Source organism: Salmo salar, chromosome ssa16 (genome assembly GCF_905237065.1).
Source record: "Salmo salar chromosome ssa16, Ssal_v3.1, whole genome shotgun sequence".
Taxonomy (NCBI): Eukaryota; Metazoa; Chordata; class Actinopteri; order Salmoniformes; family Salmonidae; genus Salmo; species Salmo salar.
In genome coordinates this window covers 12963103-12982210 of record NC_059457.1, presented here as the reverse complement: position 1 = coordinate 12982210, position 19108 = coordinate 12963103, and the positions used below count along the sequence as shown (strand labels likewise).

Here is a 19108-nt window from a genome sequence, read left to right as displayed (position 1 = left end):
AGTAATAAATTCATGAGCTTCTTTGAGGAAAAGCAAATTACAGACTCCTCTTTAAATCTGCGTATTCCTCCAAAGCTCAGTTGTCCTGAGTCTGCACAACTCTGCCAGGACCTATATCTCTTGACACAAAGATGAAAATAATTATGGCCTCTAAACCTTCAAGCTGCATACTGGACCCTATTCCAACTAAACTACTGAAAGAGCTGCTTCCTGTGCTTGGCCCTCCTATGTTGAACATAATAAACGGCTTTCTATCCACCGGATGTGTACCAAACTCACTAAAAGTGGCAGTAATAAAGCCTCTCTTGAAAAAGCCAAACCTTGACCCAGAAAATATAAAAAACTATCGGCCTATATCGAATCTTCCATTCCTCTCCAAAAATTTAGAGATGTAAGGGCTGTCTGAAGAGAGAGTGGACCAAAACGCAGCGGAGTTAGTGTTCATCATATTTAATTATAAAATGGAACACTATACAAATACAAAATAAGAAACTGACAGCCAACAGTCCTGTCAGGTGAAACACTGAACAGAAACAATTACCCACGAAACCCCAACGGAAAAACATGCACTTATGTGTGACTCCCAATCAACCACAACGAACTTCAGCTGTGCCTGATTGGGAGCCACACACTGCCCAAAACAAAGAAATACAAAACATAGAAAAAGAACATAGAACGCCCACCCAATGTAACACCCTGGCCTAACCAAAATAAACAAAACAAAAAACCCCTCTCTATGTCCAGGGCGTTACACCTGAAGACAAACAATGTATATGAAACGCTTCAGTCTGGTTTTAGACCCCATCATAGCACTGAGACTGCACTTGTGAAGGTGGTAAATTACCTTTTAATGGCGTCAGACCGAGGCTCTGCATCTGTCCTCGTGCTCCTAGACCTTAGTGCTGCTTTTGATACCATCGATCACCACATTCTTTTGGAGAGATTGGAAACCAAAATTGGTCTACACAGGCAAGTTCTGGCCTGGTTTAGATCTTATCTGTCGGAAAGATATCAGTTTGTCTCTGTGAATGGTTTGTCCTCTGACAAATCAACTGTACATTTCGGTGTTCCTCAAGGTTCCGTTTTAGGACCATATTTTATCTCTTGGGGATGTCATTCGAAACATAATGTTACATTTCACTGCTATGCGGATGACACACAGCTGTACATTTCAATGAAACCTGGTGAAGCCCCAAAATTGCCCTCGCTAGAAGCCTGTGTTTCAGACATAAGGAAGTGGATGGCTGCAAACTTTCTACTTTTAAACTCGAACAAAACAGAGATGCTTGTTCTAGGTCCCAAGAAACAAAGAGATCTTCTGTTGAATCTGACAATTAATCTTGATGGTTGTACAGTCATCTCAAATAAAACTGTGAAGGACCTCGGCGTTACTCTGGACCCTGATCTCTCTTCTGAAGAACATATCAAGACTGTTTCAAGGACAGCTTTTTTCCATCTGCGTAACATTGCAAAAATCTGAAACTTTCTGTCCAAAAATGATGCAGAAAAATGTATCCATGCTTTTGTCACTTCTAGGTTGGACTACTGCAATGCTCTACTTTCCGGCTACCCGGATAAAGCACTAAATAAACTTCAGTTAGTGCTAAATACAGCTGCTAGAATCCTGACTAGAACCAAAAAATGTGATCATATTACTCCAGTGCTAGCCTCCCTACACTGGCTTCCTGTTAAGGCAAGGGCTGATTTCAAGGTTTTACTGCTAACCTACAAAGCATTACATGGACTTGCTCCTACCTATCTTTCCGATTTGGTCCTGCCGTACATACCTACACGTACGCTACGGTCACAAGACGCAGGCCTCCTAATTGTCCCTAGAATTTCTACGCAAACAGCTCCCATAGAGCTCCATTTTTATGGAATGGTCTGCCTACCCATGTGAGAGACGCAGACTCGGTCTCAACCTTTAAGTCTTTACTGAAGACTCATCTCTTCAGTAGGTCCTATGATTGAGTTTAGTCTGGCCCAGGAGTGTGAAGGTGAATGGAAAGGCTAGAGCAACGAACCGCCCTTGCTGTCTCTGCCTGGCCGCTTCCCCTCTCTCCACTGGGATTCTCTGCCTCTAACCCTATTACAGGGGCTGAGTCACTGGCTTACTGGTGCTCTTCCATGCCGTCCCAAGGAGGGGTGCGTCACTTGAGTGGTTTGAGTCACTGAAGTGGTCTTCCTGTCTGGGTTGGCGCCCCCCCTTGGGTTATGCCGTGGCGGAGATCTTTGTGGGCTATACTCGGCCTTGTCTCAGGATGGTAAGTTGGTGGTTGAAGGTATCCCTCTACTGGTGTGGGGGGTGTGCTTTGGCAAAGTGGGTGGGGATATATCCTGCCTGTTTGGCCCTGTCCGGGGGTATCATCGGATGGGGCCACAGTGTCTCCTGACCCCTCCTGTCTCAGCCTCCAGTATTTATGCTTCAGTAGTTTATGTGTCGGGGGGCTAGGGTCAGTCTGTTATATCTGGAGTATTTCTCTTGTCTTATCTGGTGTCCTGTGTGAATTTAAGGATGCTCCATCTAATTCTCTCTTTCTCTTTCTTTCTTTCTCTCGGAGGACCTGAGCCCTAGGACCATGCCTCAGGTCTACCTGGCATGGTGACTCCTTGCTGTCCCCAGTCCACCTGGCCGTGCTGCTGCTCCAGTTTCAATTGTTCTGCCTGCGGCTATGGAACCCTGACCTGTTCACCGGACGTGCTACCTGTCCCAGACCTGCTGTTTTCAACTCTCTAGAGACAGCAGGAGCGGTAGAGATACTCTCAATGATCGGCTATGAAAAGCCAACTGACATTTACTCCTGAGGTGCTGACCTGTTGCACCCTCGACAACTACTGTGATTATTATTATTTGACCATGCTGGTCATTTATGAACATTTGAACATCTTGGCCATGTTCTGTTATAATCTCCACCCGGCACAGCCAGAAGAGGACTGGCCACCCCTCATAGCCTGGTTCCTCTGTAGGTTTCTTCCTCGGTTTTGGCCTTTCTAGGGAGTTTTTCCTAGCCACCGTGCTTCTACACCTGCATTGCTTGCTGTTAGGGGTTTTAGGCTGGGTTTCTGTACAGCACTTTGAGATATCAGCTGATGTAAGAAGGGCTATATAAATACATTTGATTTGATTTGATCAGTCAAAACACCTCAAAACAAGACATGCTTTCTATAACAACAAGCTGAAATGAGCCACCTACGATTCCCCACTTGGCAGCTATCTTGTCATTGCTGCTAGCTATCTGACCATTCAGAATCATAACGCACACCTTCCATCCACATCGATGCACGCACATCATTTTCGTGACGTTGTTAGCCAACCGGTCTATATGTATTGTCTATTTTTAGTTGAACCCTGGGTTGAATTGAAACAATAGCTGTTGATGACTTTGCAAATGCGATATATGCCTAAATAATATCTTTGATTATACAGTATATGACTTATGGTTACATTATTTGCTCTGTTAAACCTACACTTTGGAATTACTTCGATAGCAAAAGTGAATCTGTTTAGTTATTAAGTGGAGATCTCTCAATAATCATTTTTACAATAGCACATTGGTAGTAATCAGTGACAAATATCAAAGCTAAGCTGGGCTTGGTGCTGCCCAGCCTATTGGATTTTTTTCTGATAGTGGATCTAACGTTGAAAATCTGACGTTCTTTCAAAGGTAAAAATTCCACATTTTACACAAGGATTGTCTGTTGAAAATGTGTCATCATGATGACATAATCCTGTGGTTAATGGCTTATTGCAAATCCAATGTATTTCCCACATAGATTCCATGTCACAATACGTTGACAAATGACTTGGAAACAAGTTGATGGGCCTTCAGTAGACTTAGCCAACTGCTCCTTTAACACTTTATTATCACAAGGTAATTTATTTTTAACCTTGAAATAAAATACAAAATATCATTGGCAGTATCTTTGCTGTTTCGTACGAAGACATGCTATTCCAATGGTAACTCTTTCCTACTTTTGCAGCAGGAGAAAGTCATGTGAAAGTTTCAGTTGGATGAATTTAATATTTCAGTGCTCATATGCATATTTCATCCATCAGCTGCGTCCTTCCAGGCGCTCATCTTGGTGAATGAGGTTTATGGTGGGGCTGTAAAGGTGAAGAAGTAATTTAGTGAACCATTGCATGAAAGACAAAGATCAAAGCTGCTGCCTCAAGGCACTATCTGTGGAATCCATCTGTTGGTGCTCTGATGTTATTTTAGCGCTCCAGCTCTCATACAGCAGGTCTGTATCAGGGAGATAGAAGGGTGATGGGGAGGCTCCTGTAACTTCTGTCTCTCATCAGCCATCATAGAAATGATTTGAACCGCTCCTCTCTCACCTGTCTCTGCTGTTGGCAAATGGTCTCAGCTAGCTGTATAGTGGTGGTAGGCTACTCGGGACAAGCCTGCATTATTCAGAATCATGTATGATCCTATGGATGTGTTTTACAATTATTGTTATAGAAATCATTTCAATATACATTTTAAATGTGTAACTTTACATGGGATTTGAAAGTCTCAATAATCGGTGAAGTCTTAAGCAATATGTGATGTTGGATCATGAATAACTGCTTGGGTAGCCTAACAATAAAGTCTATAAAAGGCGGCCCCCTGTGGGCTCATTGAGTACTGCATCATAATTTCCCATTTTATCGATAAGTAGATCCGGTTTCCTGATACCGATGGAATTTAGGCTTACGAGTGTTTTAACGATGCATCTTTCCTACAACTGCCAAAGATGTGACGTTAATTTCTCAAAACACTGCGTAGAGAACGTTCGTTAAGCTCGTCGTTGAGGCAGATAGGATCGAATGAAAGGCAGCGCTGCTCTCGGGTCAGCTTTCTCCATTCAAATCTTACCTTAACATTAGAATTATTCCACAATACTGACGACGGATCAGCTCCTATATAGCTACCTATGGCTGCAAATATTGAGGTATTTTATTCTAATGCTTAACCTATAACAATGCACTAAATCAAGATTAGGCACATCTGTCACACCCTGATCTGTTTCACCTGTCTTTGTGTTTGTCTCCACCCCCCTCCAGGTGTCGCCCATCTTCCCCATTATCCCCTGTGTATTTATACCTGTGTTCTCTGTTTGTCTGTTGCCAGTTCATTTTGTTTCATCAGGCCTACCAGCGGTTTTCCCCTCTGCTCCTGTCTCTCGATTTGTTCCTGTTTCCTAGTGTTCCCGGTGTTGACCATTCTGCCTGCCCTGACCCTGAGCCTGCCTGCCATCCCCATCCTGTACCTTTGCCCCACTACTCTGGATTACTGACCTCTGCCTGACCTGACCCTGACCCCTGCCTGCCTTGACCTGTCGTTTGCCTGCCCCTGTTGTAATAAACATTGTTACTTCGACAGTCTGCATTTGGGTCTTACCTTAAACATGATAGTACGAACTGGCCATGACTGACCCAGCAGACTTGGACCAGCTCCGCAACGCCATCTCCTCCCAAGGAGCCACCATTGGTAGGCACGAGGAGTTGATTCGCAGCCTGATGGAAGGGTTCCAGGCCATGGCCGAACATCACAACCTAGCATTGGATACATTGCGGGAGCGATTGCATTGGTTGTCTACTAGGCAGCCTACCGTGACAGTAACCTCCCAGCCCCTCATTAACCGGGATGGTAGCAGTGCCGTCACCCCAGTTTCCCGGGAACCCCGCTTACCTCCCCCGGAGCGCTTTCGATGGAGAGTCGGGCACCTGTCGGGCACTTCTCGCTCAGTGCTCCCTGGTCATGGAGCTGCAGCCTTCCTCCTTCCCCTCGGAACGCTCTAAGATAGCGTACCTCATCACGCTGATGTCCGGGAGGGCCCTCGCCTGGGCTACAGACATTTGGGAACAACAGTCGGCCGTATGCTTCAGTCTGGAGGGATTCGTGGTGGAGGTGAAATAAGTTTGAGGCTCCGGTGTCCGGGAGAGGGGCTGCCCGGAAGTTACTCCAGCTGCGGCAGGACTCCCTCAGTGTGGCAGACTACGCAGTGGAATTCCACACGCTAGCAGCGGAGGGTGCCTGGAACCCGGAAGCGCTGTTCGACACGTTCCTGCACGGATTATGGGAGGAAGTAAAGGACGAGCTAGCAGCCCGGGAACTACAGAGGGACCTCGACTCACTCATTGCTTTAACCATCCGGAGCCTATGTGAACGTAGGAGGGAGAAGAGGTCTGATTGTGGTTCCAATCGCTCACTCAAGGATCCCACCTTGCATCTGATGAACTCTGGAAGTCCCCGGTGTCTACGTCCCTGAGAGAATCCGAGTTCCTCCAACAGCCTACGAAGACTGCCGATTCACCTCTTCCCGAGCCGATGCAGCTCGGTGGATCTAGGCTGTCTCCAGCCGAACGCATACGCAGACTTGACACCTAGAGTTGTCTGTATTGCAGTACTGCCGGTCATTATGTGTCTACCTGTCCCTTCAAGAGACCTAGATCACTCGTTGGAGGGAGTACTCTGGTGGGTCTTAATGATAATGTTTCTTCTCCCCCTACTCGTCCTGCTGTGGGGCGACCAGTCCAAGTCTCTCCAGGTACTCATCGACTCGGGGATCGATGTGAGTCTTTTATGGATGTTACCCTGGCATCCGAGCTAGGCATCCCAACACAACCCTACTCCAGTCCCATGGATATTAGAGCGCTGGACGTGCGCTCTATAGGCCAGGTCACCCACCATACCACCCCCATCAATCTATGAGTGTCAGGGAACCACAGCGAGATGATCCAATTCCTGCTAGTTGAGTCTCCACAGGTCCCCTTGGTATTGGGATTCTATTAACTGGGCTACTGGTGCCATCGTGGGCTGGAGCCTGTCCTGCCACACTCATTGCCTGAAGTCAGTTCTGCTAAAATGTAAATGGTTAAATGCCTGTCCCTGGACGTCTTCCTGGGGGCTTGGCAATTGCCCCGGACCTCCGCCAGCCCCGCGGAGTACCAGGACCTCCGGGAGGGGTTCAGTAAGACCCGGGTCACTTTGCTTCCGCAGCACCGACCGGTATCCAAGAAGGTCAAGCCAGATGTGCTGGCACGCCGCTATAGCCCTGCGGCTACACCGAAGATCATTTGCCCCTCTGCTGTTTGTCCTCTGTTGCCCCGTACCCTCCGTATACTTCCTACCTTTCCTGTGTCTAGAATTAAAACCTTGTCTCACAGCCCTTTGTCTCCTGTTTCCAGGAGTTACTTCGACTGTCTGCATTTGGGTCCTACCTTAAACGTGATAATATCATTGCTTACATGTTAAGCTACACATCATTAAATATATTGAGGGCAAAATTTTGACGACAGTAGCCAAATGGCTAAATAAAACTAAATTGAATGAACATGACATTTATTTGAATATTGTTTAAATATATAGGCCCATACTGTAGGTAGGCTATTTGAATGCAGAAATCTCGGTTTTCATTTGAAGGATTGTTTTATCCTTGGCTTGATTGTAACAATTGCAAAGAATTTAGTAACTTTGTATTTGTAGTCAACTTTGTTGTGAAGTTATTGGCGGTCACAGAGAGACTGAAAAACACTGTGATTCGATGTTTAGCGGAGTTCTTCTGTGTATAAAGTGACGCGGGATGGGGAAAAAAAAGCATAAACGATGCATTTAGCTGTTCTATGAGTGGTCTGAGGAAGGCGTTAGATTATTAGCGTTTTTAAGTGCACCGTTAATAACGATGGTTTTGGGAAACAGCTCGGAGATTTAATGATGGTTCTAACGATGAATTTAGCCTTATAGATGCTTTTGGGAAAATGAGGTTAAGGGTGGGAGAATGAGGTTAGGGTTAGCAAAATGCTCCCCTAACCAATGTGAAAATTCTGTCCCATTTGAAGGACGAGAGAATTGTGGAGAACACGCCTCCCATGCTACAATTGGATAGTGTAATGATCGGATATGCACTGTACATTTCCGGAGGATTTCATTGGCCGCCAGCTCTATGATTACTTTGTAGCAGCGGATTTCAGCTGGTGCCCGATACGGTATAGTATAGTGCATCTACGAATTTACGTTGCTGTCAATCTCAGCAGCTGGAAGGCTATAATCCTGGATTATCTGAAACTACGGTGTTGTGATTTAGTTTTGTGAGCTTTTTATATTGCGTTTGTATACGCATTGGACCGTATGGAGGGATGTCGCGATGATGGTCTGCTCTAGGAGAACCAAAACTTTGGTGTCGACATGCGTAATTTTGAGTGGCATGACCAATATTGTCTGTCTTCTCTACGTCGGCTGGATCACTAATTATGTGGCCAATGTGAACACAAAAGTCTCAGAGACAGAACCGGAGAGAAAGTTTGAAGATGACAACAAGGGAGAAACTCTGAAGATTATAGAGAGACTGGACCGACTGGAAAATGTGGTCAACCAACACATCCAAGGTAGGCTACATGCTAATTTACCGTTCTATGGATAATGCATAGGATATGTCCAGAGTTCTGTTTTAGCAAGTAACGTTACTTATTTAGAATATTATATTAAATAAATGCCAAGTAAATTGGAAAATAATGTAGGCCTAATGTAAAATAAAATGTAACCAAAACTCTTCCTTGTAATGTGGTTATCAATCTTAACCACATTGTGTAGTACAAGTACCGTAAGACGAACTAAGCAGTGGTTTAAACATCATGCTGATAGAGGCTTAATATTTTTTTCAATAATAGGTTACAACAGGGGTAGGTAACTAGATTCAGCCGCAGGCAGATTTTTGTCGGGGGGGATGGTTGGGGCCGGAACATAATTAAAATAATGTGTACACTGCAAATTGACAACAACGAAGCCTAAAAATAGATTGTTATTTTCCAATACAATCATTTCATACCTTGTATTTGTTGGAATACTTGGGAACATATTTCCTAAATTAAACTAATTTTAGATGAATTCTTTGTGGTTTTATTGTAAATATGTTGTATCAAAAACAAAAATCCTGTGGCAAAAAAAATAAAAAAAATCACTTGCTACAATAAGATGGACAAATAGGAAATATGAATTAGTGCAGTGCACTTCACACTGGCGGTCAGAATGCAGAGTAGTGCCGATGCTGGAGTGAACTGATGAGTAAATTTAGCACTTGGAGCATGCATTTGGCCAAGTACTCAGTCTCACATAGATGCACTCCTGTAGCTGGTGCCATATTACATTACTGTGGATCTGTTTATGTTGTCAATGATATCTGTTAGCATGGAGGGAGCTGAGGAGATCACTTGACAAACTGTCAGACCTCAAAATACCTTTAACACCTAGCCTAATTCTTTCCAAAATGTCTGTCTGTCCAATTTAGCCCTTTATGATGAAATGAGGGATAGCATGGAGTTTCACATCTTTGCAGTGGATGATAGGGTGTCAGATTCTCATGTGTGAGTGCTGCTTCTTGAAATATAGAATACATGGCAGCAGTTTGTGCTGCTGTACAGTAGAAGACATGTCAGGTCATGTTTCCCACTAGTTACCACCCAGCCCTGCTACCATCAAATACAATTTTATTTGTCACATGCTTCGTGAATAACAGGTGTAGAATAACAGTGCATTTATTACTGACTGGCCTTTCCCAGAATTTCAGAGAGAAATGATAACACAATGAGTAATGATAACTTGTCTATATACACGGGTCACAGAACAGAGTCGATGTGCAGGGGTATGAGAATGGAGGTAGATACACTTTTTATATATATATATATATATATACAAAAGTATGTGGACACCCCTTCAAATTAGTGGATTTGGCTATTTCAGCCACACCCGTTGTTGACAGGTGTATAAAATTGAGCACACAGCCATGCAATCTCCATAGACAAACATTGCCAGGAGAATGGCCTTACTGAAGAGCTAAGTGACTTTCAAAGTGGCACTGTCATACGATGCCACCTTTCCAACAAGTCAGTTCGTCAAATATCTGCCCTGCTAGACCTGCCCCGGTCAACTGTAAGTGCTGTTATTTTGAAGTGCAAACGTCTAGGAGCAACAACGGCTCAGCCACAAGGTGGTATGCCACACAAGCTCACAGAACAGGACCGCTGAAGTGCATAACAAATGTCTGTCCTCAGTTGCAACACTCACTACCAAGTTCCAAACTGCCTCTGGAAGCAACATCAGCACAAGAACTGTTCATCGGGAGCTTTGTGAAATGGGTTTCCATAGCCGAGCACAAGCCTAAGGTCACCATGCGCAATGCCAAGCGTCGGCTGGAGTGGTGTAAAGCTTGCCGACATTGGACTCTGGAGCAGTGGAAACGCGTTCCCTGGAGTGATGAATCACGCTTCACCGTCTGGCAGTCCGACAGACGAATCTGGGTTTGGCGGATGCCAGGAGAACAGTACCTGCCCCAATGCGTAGTGACAACTGAAAAGTTTGGTGGAGGAGGAATAATGGTCTGTGGCTGTTTTTTCATGGTTCGGGATAGGCCCTTCAGTTCCAGTGAAGGGAAATCTTAATGCTATACCGTACAATGACATTCTAGACTATTCTGTGCATCCAACTTTGTGGCAACAGTTTGAGGAAGGCTGTTTCCTGTTTCAGCATGGCGACGCCCCCATGCACAAAGCGAGGTCCATACACAAATGCTTTGTCGAGATTGGTGTGGAAGAACTTGACTGGCCTGCATAGAGCCCTGACCTCAACCCCATTGAACACCTTTGGGATGAATTGTAATGCCGACTGCGAGCCAGGCGTAATCACCCAACATCCGTGCCCGACCTCACTAATGCTCTTGTGGCTGAATGGAAGCAAATCCCTGCAGCAATGTTCTAGCAACTAGTAGAAAGCCTTCCCAGAAGAGTGGAGGTTGTAAAAGCAGCAAAGGTGGGACCAACTCCATATTAATCCCCATGATTTTGGAATGAGATGTTCGACGAGCACGTGTCCACATACTTTTGTTCATGTAGTGTATGTACATATAAGTAGGGGTATAGTGACTAGGCAATAGGCTAGATAATAAACAGAAGCAGCAGCATGTGATGAGTCAAAATGTTGCAAATAGAGTGAATGCAGATAGTCCAGGTAGATGTTTGGATAACTATATAGCAGTCTTATAGCTTGGGGGTAGGAGCTGTTCAGGGTCCTGTTGGCTCCAGACTTGGTACATCGGTACCGCTTGCTGTGTGCGGTGGTAGCAGAGAGTCTATGACTTGGGTGACTGGAGTCTTTGACCATTTTTAGGGCCTTCCTCTGACACTGTCTGCTATAGAGGTCCTGAATGGCAGGGATCTCGGGCCCCATTGATATACTGGCCAATACGCACTACCCTCCATAGTGCCTTGAGTTGGATGCCAAGCAGTTGCCATACCAAGTGGTGATGCAACCAGTCAATATGCTCTCAATGGTGCAGCTGGAGAACTTTTTGAGGATCTGAAGGCCCATGCCAAACCTTTTCAGCCTCCTGAAGGGGAAGAGGCGTTGTCATGCCTTATTCACGACTATGTTGGTGTGTGTGGACCAGTGACAGTCAATGCCGTTTTAAGATGAGGGAGTACGATTATATTTTTTATGAGCATGGCCTTATTTTTATTACAGCATTGGATGACTGTCATTCATATTCCATTCAACCAGCTCAATGTAACATCAATAGGTTTAGGCTGATACATGATACTCAACATTTCCTTATACCCATCATGAGGTTACTAAAACCTAACCTATGAATGAAAGCTTACAACAGGTGCACAGGTCAATAATTATTTTTTTTTTTGTAATCAAGGTGACAGACATTGACACATTCAACACCACCTTGCACACTCTTGCCTGTATCTAGCTTATCTAGGGTGTACTCATTAGTCCAACAGTTGTAAACCAGTTTGTATTGAACAAATTCAGGTATTTTTATCCCTGTTCTGTTTGCTTCCGTTTTAAGAAATGTTTTTCAACAGAATCGGAGGAATGAATACACCCCTGATCACACACAAACACAGTTCATTTTCATAGCAGCCACATACAAACAGCATGATCCATTTGATTGTTGTATAATTACTTATTGCATCTATGCACTCTCCTCTCACGTTTTCCCATCGCTTGTGGACTTCAGTGCACAACACGTCAGCTTTCTGTGTCCTGGTAAAAAAAATGTATTCCAAGCCAAACCTTCATATCATGACTGCTAACCACTACACACAGAGGAGGATGGAAACTAGCTGTCCTCCGGCTACACCATGGTGCTACCCTACAGAGTGCTGCTGAGGTTACTGTAGACCTTTGTTGCAAAACAGTTGTTTTTAATCAATTAATTGGAGACATGACTATATTTAGTATCGTTTTATCTAAAAAGGATAACTTTTTTCTTTTAATGTTTGACTTTTTATTTTTATGAAATTCACTGAGGAGGATGTCCTCCCCTTCCTCTGAGGAGCCTCAACCTGTGTGGACCATGTTAATTCCTTAGTGATGTCGACACTAATGAACTTGAAGCTCTCGACCCGCTCCAATACAGCCCTGTGGATGGGGGCGTGCTCGGCCTTCCATTTTCTGTAGTCCACGATCAGCTCCTTTGTCTTGCTGACATTGAGGGAGAGGTTGTCCTGGCAGTCACTGACCACCTCTCTATAGGCGGTCTCGTCGTAGGTGATCAGGCCTACCACCGTTGTTGTCAGCAAACTTAATGATGGTGTTGGAGTCGTGCGCGGCCACACATTCGTGGGTGAACCGTTGGTACAGGAGGGGACTAAGCACGCACCACTGAGGGGCCCCCGTGTTGAGGGTCAGCGTGGCGGATGTATTGTTCTCACGTAGGGGGTCCTCTTGTCCAGGTGGGAGAGGGCAGTGTGGAGTGCAATATAGATTGCGTCATCTGTTGGGGCGGTATGAGAATTGGAGTGGGTCTGGGATGATGGCGTTGATGTGAGCCATGACCAGCCTTTCAAAGCATTTCATGGCTACAGATGTGAATGCTATAGTAATTTAGACCTGTTACCTTGGTGTTCTTGGGCACAGGGACTATGGTGGTCTGCTTGAAACATGAAGGTATTACAGACTGACAGTTAACACAAGCTGACACCCTCTCTCACACAATTAAAATGCAGAAGGGTGCTCTCTCAGCAGCTCGATCGGCCCTCGCTAGGCCTATAACGCTGATCTTTAATTAAACATAAGAGGGACTGCCACACTGCAGTCGATCCAAAACCCTCCTCGGGAGGTTCATAATGGACTTAACCTCTATAGGGGACAGTCAGGAGCAGTTTGGAGCTATGACCCGCTCCACACCCACCTCCTCTAGAGCAGGGGAAGGGGGGGGGGGGTAGTCATGCATAAAGTACACCTGTCTCACTCTTACCTAAGCAGTGTGTCACCAAGTTTGTCAAATAAAAAAATACACTTTGCCGTGATGGGTTGCTCTGAGGATCCGGTGACATTTCACACATGATCTGTTTGACTTGGAATCCAATACTGGATGACTCTGTCACTGTCATTCACTATCATTTGGGACTTTGTCACTACCCTTTTTGGTGCTCCCCATAGCAGCGGAGGAAAGGTGTCTGTGCTCCTGCCCTGCGGCTATTTATGTGACTGACAGCCCTTTGGCAAGATAAGAAAAATTATTCTTCCCACTTTCTCTCAGGTCATCCAACCTGCCTCACAGTTAACACGCTTTCTATCATACAGACTACTCTGTAGAATATACAGCTGTGCAGAGTGTACATATTTTTGTCTGGTGTTAGTATCTAACCACTAGTTGTTTTTTTGACAAAATTGCTAGTGAAATGAGATATACACCGCGGCCAGTTTATTAGGTACACCACCCCATTCACAAAAATAAAAAATGCTGATGTGTTTTGTGTCTTCAGGAAGAATAGTGCTGCATCGAGCAGAAATAAGATATTCATTTTCATGCCATATCCTCACTCTGACTCCTCGAAGGGATCAGCAGGGTGTCGAAATAGTGTAACAATTTTATCTGGGATTTTTACATTCACCACTTTCAAGTGCACAGCAGTGGCAGTAATTTATTTTTGGTCAGCTCATTATGTTTTTGCTTGACAATGAATTGCTCCCTATTTTGCCTGAGGAAGATTTGTGCTACTTTGCCCATGTTTTTGTATGGTTGCTTTATGATGACCCACAGCATCCTTTCACAAACATCACAAAGGAGATTTAATATGTCGAAAGAGAAAGCTGTGGGACTTTAAATAGTAGGCCGCCTTCGTTTGAATTGACAATGTTATTTTCTTCAATCAGATGTTTTGAAAGGTCTTTATTGGCTGTACAGAAGGTACTTCTTAAAGCTTTGAAAAAATCTCTATATTTAGATCAATGCTGCAAAATCATAATTTGTCATTTTTCATCTGGCTAATCAAAACCCTTGTCTGATGTCGCGCTTCACACGTTTGCTGATGTCTGAATCAATATATCTGTAATCACTATTGAGCTAGGACTCTGACCTCATTCACAGCTGTTGATGAGGAAACAGGGTTTGTCAGAGTATCATCTTATCTTACATTCGATGATATAAAATAGATTATGATGTGAATGCATCCTTCCACAAGTTAGACCGACACCGATCCCACTGAAACCAGTGATTACAAACGGCTAGCTGAAATGTTTTTCAAGGTTATATTGGGAATGTTCATTTCCTCCATTGATGTGTACGTTACAGTACCTTTCTCCTTGAGGTCAGTGCTCAAACTAGGATTTCTCGCGTCTGGATATCCTGCTAAATATGCAGAATCAAAGGCTCTTAACACAAGTCTCCTTTTTGACTAGATGGTTTTCACAGTAGAGTATGTTGGTGTAATCTGGCCATACGATGTAGATGAGCACAGCAGGGGGGGCTTTGCTATAGTTGCCCCCAGCCTGTCAACGGTGAAGTTGTTGCTTGAATGAAAGAACACCGCACAGCTTTTGACAGAGCACGCCGTTGAACGTTTTTGAGGTTCAGAAGCCGATTTCAGTTTTTAGTGTAAATAACTCCCCAGTTTTATTATATACTAATTATAAATGGCAAATGAACCAGAATTTGGTTTTTATTGGGTGTTGTCTAGTTATGCTTCTGCTGTAAGCTCTCACAAGAATATTTTGGAGATAAATACACAATGGAGAGTTTGAAAGGATGAGAGTACTAAACTAAATATAGTGCTAATGGTCAATAGTGAATTGTAAAAAGGAGTTGGGTTTCAGTTCAACCGCTGTTTAGAATCTGTGGAATGTCACTCCTGAACTCTGACCTCTGAACTGCTACGTTCTGTACATTGAGTCGGGAGCAGGATACTTGTTATATGGCCAGTTGTACTGCAAGGACTTCTGATTGGTCAACCCCAGGCTAGTGTGGGGGGGTTTAATCAATGGCATCCTGTTCCTTTGTTCAGTGGAGAAAAGCTGAGGACAGGGGAGACTGAACATCTACCTACCAGCATAACCTCTTGATTTATTCCTTCTCAAATAAACCTATTTTTCTCCCCCTGATATGCTTTGGAGTTTGTGTTATTGAAGAATAACATCAATTGCTAACACTCTCTCTCTCTGTAGCTGCTGAGGCTTTTCTCTGCTGGGTAGTGGATAAATCTGCCCGTCCACCCATCTGTGCTGTAGTGTACTGATTATTGACCTTAATCTCCCCTGTAGAAAAGGAAAAACATTTCTGGGCCCCAGCCTTCACTTGATATTGATGTTTCACATCCAGAGACAGTAGGTGCTTGTTTTGTCCCAAGTTTCCAGTTCAACAGACCATGTTTATAGCGGTCTTTCTCTCCGCTTAATGAAATAGTTTGTCGTTTTCCATTGGCAATGAGGAAGTAATTGTCTCCGCCCACAAACTACCCAGGGACACCAGAGAGGAAGTATTCACTTACTTTGCAAGGCAACACATACAATGCAGAGCAAAGTTCTGTAACTTAGATTCTCTGACCTTTTTTTAACGAAAGCAGAGGATCGCTTATTTTTATACTGTACGCCAAATACATATTTAACAAGAAACTTGTTTATACAGAAAGGTAATGGCAGGTAAGCATTTACTGTCTAGAACTGGCGACGAGGTTGTCTCATTATCTATTGACCCATGACCGCTCCTTGACGATAACCTTGTTCTGAACCTCATCTCTGGGGTTCCGGTCCTCTCAGGCTGCTGTGGCTGACTGTGCTATGTGATAGTAACATTCCTGCCCTTTCACCACTTGTGGAATTAGAAGATTATGATGATGGTAGGACTGTACATCCAAAGATCTGCTACACAAACTGAAATGTGTATAGTTCATGGTTCCGTTGTATGTGTTTTAGGTGTGAATATACCTCTTTAAATATGTAACTTTTTATTGATCGTAGGTGGTCAGTTGTGCCTTCCATATGACACGAGCAATGTTGAATGGTGCTTGCCACTTATTCCTGTTTGTCAGGTCTCTACTGACCTGTGACAAACCAGCCTGTGACTGTCAGGCTGTGACGGTGACCACACAGGAGGTGGAGAGATCTGTTTTGGCTCACTCAGCATCCCACCATAAGTGAAGTTGTGTGTGGTAGGGGAAAAAAATGGATATTTCATGTCTGTGTAAGAAAAGAAAAAGCCAATTATTCTGAGACCGCCAGATGAATCATCTCACGAACAGACAGTTCTCCTCCTGCTGTCATGAGTACTACCACAGACTGAGGGTGATACTGCTCCAGATGAAGCCCAAGCGGCACAGGGCAATAATAATTACCATCTTCTCTCCTGGATTATGGGATGAATGTTGTAATTAGAGGAAATGGGATGTAACTCCAGATTAATTAGGCAAACAGAAAACCTGCGTAGAGTGCTGGGTAAACCAGAGCGAGCGAGAGTGTTCTCATCTCTAAAACTCATCAGAGATAAGTAGCAGCGTACAGACTGGGATAAAGTTAAGAGGATGAGAAACAAAGCAAACAACTACACCCACACACAGTCTCTCTCTCTCTCTCTCTCAAACACTCGCACTCACACACTCTTGTAGGCCAAATCAAACGAACCGCGAACGAGCATTGCTTCGCGTAGATGTGAGAAATGGACTTGCTTTCTAATTTGAAGCGCATGACGCTTTTGACGGCCCGTCTGTTTTCAGTCATTCGCTACCGTGCATTCTAATTCCAGCGTGTACATGCCCTTTGCTCGTTCGCATTTCGTTTCGTTTGGCCGTGTCACACACACACACTCTCTCTCTCACACAAGCCTACCAACTCTCTCCCACCATCTTGCTTTGTGACTCCCAAGCATTGCCTGCATACATAAACATGCTCACAGTGCATCATGTCCTATGCTATTTTACCAGAAATGCATCACTATATGCTTGAACCCACTTACATTCTCTTTCCGCCATACTTACCTTTGTTCATGCCCACAATTACCATGGTAACCCATGATTGGCCGATTGCATGAGGCTGCCAGGACAGGAAGAAGACAGTTCAGTGCCACTCCTGCACAATTCCTTTTCAACCTCGAGTCGTGCAGAAATCCAGCTGCCTGTGTGTGGATAGTTCTTATTTTCCGAACCGAAATACAATCAATATATTATGAGGCAGCTTTTGAAACATGTAACAGTTTTTTAAGCATGTCGGCGAATGTTTCCGTAACAGATGGAAATGTACCCGGGTTAGTCGAGCAGTCGATCAATAGTCAGAGAGCTACTCTGTTCAACACAGGATATAGCACAGAGAGAGATGTCCTTGGTCAAGTAGGATGACCTGTACTATAGTCTAGATAGCCTGAGAAGTATTCTTTTGCTTTTTACCATTTCGATTTTCAGCAGTGCATCACAAGATTGTGCCGTTTGATTTGTGGAGCGTTGTGCTACAGAGAGAATCCCAAAGGGGAGAGATGTATAGAATAGTGATAGCACTTCATAGAAGCAACATGCAGAATACTGTATTCTATACTGCTCCCATGAAAGCATGCAGTGTATTGGAAGTCATTTGAGCTCAAAATAATTCATTGGAAGTTAATTTAGTTTGTCTTACTCAAATTCAAATCAAATTCCAGAGATGCCTTCAAGACACCCTAGTTGCCCAAATTTAAGAAATCATTTCCTTTTGACATGTTTTGAATTGCAATTTGTCCCCGGAGTGGCTTGAGTCTGCCTTTTACCATGTCAAGGAAAAGATCCCTTTAACCACAAGAAATTGAATGCTATCTAATTAGCTTTACATTATGCACATGCGAAATATGCTGTATCAACACGAGGTTTATTCTAATTTATGAGACTTTCGATTCAATGTGCATAAAAGCACTTGTGGCTTCTCTGTAAAGTGTTCAGTAGAAACATGTAGCACCTGCATCCTCCTCCGTCCTCCTCAGGGGTTTGTGAGCTGCCATCTGGCCAGCGCAGGCTGCTCTCCAGTGGGCTTATTATAACTCCGGGGCCCCTCCACGGAGCCATGCGATGGAGGTTAATTGGGCATCCGTTCTGCGAGCGCACTTCTCATCGTCATCTGAATGTCGCTGCTTTTTTATCCTGCCTCACTAACGCCGTTGTGTGAACGAAGCGGTGGATTAATCAACGTTATGAATTGCCTGTTTAAAGTGAGTACACTGCTTTGAAACAGCTGTTGTAGGCTAGAATGTAGCATAAATCAACCACAGACAACACCACCGTATACACCCTCCTATGTAAACCACCAGGGTTGTGATTGATTATATTCCAGTAACCTACTGATGCAGACATATGCACTAATCTGATGAATCACCCTAAACCCCCACGTTGACCTACTGATCCACCCACATACTGGCCTACCTGTGCCAACTGACCTGGGGCATGACTGTGCAATGGGCATAGGAGCAGCGGTGGGCATCTGAGTGTCTGTTTTTCTGAGAGGGTGTGTAGAGTTGGAGTGCCCTTGCCAGTTTTGCCAGATGACTCTCGCTGCGTGCTGGGTTTAGTGAGCTAATGGTTGCGATTTGGCGAGCGAGACCGTACATCTTTGACGCCAACAGATGATTGATGGAATGGGAGCTTTTGGGGATCTTACGCCTCTTGTTATTTTTCGGGTTGTCACTGAGAGGAGTGGAGCACGCTCACAAGTGTGAAGTTCAGATGCATATCCAGTCCTCTTTGACGTGTGGGGGCGTTGCATTTTGATTTCATCAGTGACTCGGTGACACCCGCAGATCAGATCTTCCTGGGTTTCAGGCACCTCTTGAATATTCCACTCTAGTTGATGGATCTCAAACAGCCTACAAAACAGTATGGAGGACTAAA

At 44.3% G+C, this 19108-nt stretch overlaps 1 protein-coding gene across 1 annotated transcript in view; it reads left to right on the top strand.

Moving 5' to 3' along the window:
• Window positions 1-7914: 7914 nt before the first annotated feature.
• The window catches only part of LOC106573212 (polypeptide N-acetylgalactosaminyltransferase 18), a 97752-nt gene continuing 86558 nt past the window's right edge, over window positions 7915-19108 (top strand). The window contains exon 1 of the mRNA XM_014148041.1: window positions 7915-8371. Within this exon, the coding sequence (XP_014003516.1) occupies window positions 8131-8371 (241 nt within the window). The 5' untranslated portion in view covers window positions 7915-8130. The remainder of the gene's footprint in view (window positions 8372-19108) is intronic.